Below are 3402 nucleotides of genomic sequence, written 5' to 3' on the forward strand. Positions count from 1 at the left end.
ATTCATTTTTAAATTGTCGGATGTTACACCACTCCCCCTCCGCCCAAAAAAAAAATTGAGTTTGTTTTTAAAAATATTTTCAACTTCAAAATTTTATTTTTTCACCGCTACACTCGACCCCCCCCCCTCCCCCACCCACCCCCTACTCGCCACCCCTACCCAAATTTTTTTTTTAAGTTTGTTTTTAAAAATAATTTCATTTTTTCAACTTTAAGTGGAGAAGGAACCCCTGCAAGGAAGGGGAAAATCGACGTTTACTTGTTGCCTGATTGATGAGAATACTAAAAGCATTGCTCCTGGTAACTTTGAGAGGCATTGATATTCTAAGCATTCATATTTCTAACACAGTGAATATGACCCTTATCTTGACGTCAGCTGACAATTACGTTACTACTTCTTTTTTCATTTAGAGTAGACATTCCATGAGAACTTGGAGTACCAAAAAAATTACTACAAAGGTGAAATAATTTGTTTTCTCCCTCAACTATGACTCAAATATAATGTACATCCTTATATTATCTAAGTGAGAAAAAACATTCTTATACTATACAAAAAATAACAAGAATCATCCTTCAATCTATTTTTGTTAAGAAACTGATTGAACCAATAATTTTTTTTTAATTTGGTCATGTCTTTCCACGACGAGAAGATCAAAGTTACCTAAAAAGAATAAGGATATGGATAGGAAATGAATCTTTCATTCTCGGAATTTAAATTTTGCGTGTTGTCAGTTTATATGCTTTTTGCATCATCAAGTAAATTGACTTGCAACAATACATAAGTTTTGAAATATTTATACAGTAGGTTCCGATGGTTAGAAAGATTATGTAAAAAAAATATTTTAAAGTATTACGTCCAACTATTTAGATATTTTCTTTGATAAAATATTTAGGGCGCATGTACTATATATACAATGCAATTCGCATTTTATACAATGTACAGAAATATTGGAAATTTAGTGAAATTACGTGGACGTTTAGTTATGAAAATAAAATAAATAATTATTGTATTCGAAAAATTTGAAGTTGGAGTAGTATTTGGCCATATTTTTACAAGAATATTTAGAATTTGAATATATTTTGTCTGAATATGATTTAAATCCTCAATTTCTAAAAAAATAAAAAAAAATTACTTAACTTGACTAGCTTAACCATGTGTACATATATTCATTCGACTTGACACATTTAATTTTTTGTTGGTGGCGTGAGTTTTTTAAAAAATATACAGAAGGATGAACCTTGCAACTTTTTGGATAGTTTAAAGATTTTTTTTGTTCACTTATATAACACACGGATGTACTTTAAGTTTAGCTCATACTTATTTTAGCCAAAAACTCGACAATTGTATATCACACTCTATTAATATCCACAACAAGAGTTCTGGTTATGACATATCACACACCAAATAAATAGTCGAAATGAGACATATGTACTAAGAATATCGTCTATAAGGAAATATCAGGTAACAGACTCGACTCGAGTATATATACAACTCATCTACTAACTACCATTACATGCCAATTGGCTAACAGACTAACTAACTCTATAAAATAAGAAGTAGACTTAGTTAGAAAAACGAATTTCAAAGTTGGAATCCACCATTTCCTTGTTTTTGCGCCAAAGTCCTAGAAGTTGGGGATTTGTTCAATTAAGAGAAAAAAAAATGGAACCGGAGCTTTTCGATGCTCCTATCAGTGTCTCAGATTCAAGGCTAAATTGGGGATTCGTTGAATCAGAGACAAAAAATGGAACCGGAGTTTTCTATGTTCCTACAAGTGTCTCAGATTCAAGGCTAAGTTTGAATTGTGATTGCAGACGAAGAAGAATCAATGAAGTTACAATTATGGATTTGCCGGCTGCGATTATGGTGGAAATTCTCACAAAATTGCCAATCAATATGATTTTCCGATGTAAGTTTGTTTGCAAAAGTTGGTATAAGCTCATAACTTCTGATCCTTTATTTGTCAACATGTATGACGCTAGACCGCGTAAATTTCCTTGCATTTTGCTTTCGAAAAACTATACTGTCTGCTATCTGCTTGAACTTGGAGCAGATTATGACTATACTTCTCAAAGAATAAACAGACCTATTATCTTGGACCGTAATTTACACCTTCCTCATCCCGTTGATTTGGTTTCTGAGGATAAAGCAAACTTGACATTAATTGGTTCTTGTAATGGATTCATTTGTTTGTTGAATGGTGAAACGCATGTGGTAAATCATTCGGTTTGCATTAGCAACCCTCTTTTGGGTGAGTATTTCAAGGTTAAATTGCCTGAATGGGAGAAACTAATTCGTCATATTCATTATGGATTTTGCTTTAGTGAGGCCTCTGGACAGTATAAAGTACTGAGATTAGTAACTAGGAAGTTTCGGGGTCGTCCAGACGTAACTGAATTGGAGGTTTATACTCTTGGAGTTGACGAGAGAAATTGGAGGAATGTGGGCAAAGCTCCAAAACCTGTACGGGGAAAGCTTAGCAATGCTACTGTCAATGGTACTACTCATTGGCTGGATGGTGAAAACTTTCAAAATAGGGCCAGTATTTACTCCTTTAATATTGCGACAGAAGAAGTGAAGTCTCTGACAGCTCCATCTGGTTTAAAATCTCCATCCTTGCACTTGATGCTAGCAGAGTTGGGGAATTGTCTATGTTTGTCTGATAATAGCTCTTTTCATTATATGGATATATGGTGGATGAAAGAGTATGAGATAGCTGAATCTTGGACTAGAGATCTCATTTTAGTTGTTCTGCCTGGTTTCCATGGTCACAGATTTATGCCAATCATAATTTGGAAAGATGGGGAAATCTTGATGCAAAGCGAACTTGATCTGCAACTAGTTTCTTTCAACCCAAAAGAGCAGATATTTAGGAACGTGGTCAATGTGTATGGTAGTGGCACTGAAGCGACTAGATACATTCCAAGCTTTTTACTCGCTCAAGACTGTCATGGGGGACAACTTTCAAATCTCAAATGCTTATCGGAGGACTTAGATAGTTTAGAGTATTTCTTTTGTCTTACTCCATCCGGGATATGATGTTTTGCTTCTGTGTTTCTGATACAATTCAGTTTAAACCTCGTTAGCTTTACTGTTTTCGTGGATGCTTTTGAACTCTGTTTCTTTAACTATATGTTGTCCATTTTGACATCTCAAAGTTACTTGCATTGCTAAGTCTCCAAAGATGCATCAATATTTTAGGAAGAGAGAGAGCTAGCTACTTTTTAAATAGCTCCATAACATGATGAATGGAGTAGAGACCCCTATGGTTATTTTGATTAGATCATTTTCTATGTTAGGCTACACCTTTTTCATCTACTTGTTTTTACTGATTCTTGCGAGTTCATTCTCTCGTACTTCCATTATGTTTTTTTCTGGTTTAATGTGTACATTTAGTAGTAG

General features: G+C 34.2%; 1 protein-coding gene across 1 annotated transcript; it reads left to right on the top strand.

Moving 5' to 3' along the window:
- Positions 1–1662: 1662 nt before the first annotated feature.
- LOC125852376 (F-box protein At3g07870-like) lies at positions 1663–3039 on the top strand. Its single transcript, XM_049532116.1, has one exon. The coding sequence runs from the start codon at positions 1663–1665 to the stop codon at positions 3037–3039; it is 1377 nt and encodes a 458-aa protein (XP_049388073.1).
- Positions 3040–3402: the final 363 nt, after the last annotated feature.

The sequence above is a fragment of the Solanum stenotomum genome, unplaced genomic scaffold (genome assembly GCF_019186545.1).
Source record: "Solanum stenotomum isolate F172 unplaced genomic scaffold, ASM1918654v1 scaffold34429, whole genome shotgun sequence".
Classification (NCBI taxonomy): domain Eukaryota; kingdom Viridiplantae; phylum Streptophyta; class Magnoliopsida; order Solanales; family Solanaceae; genus Solanum; species Solanum stenotomum.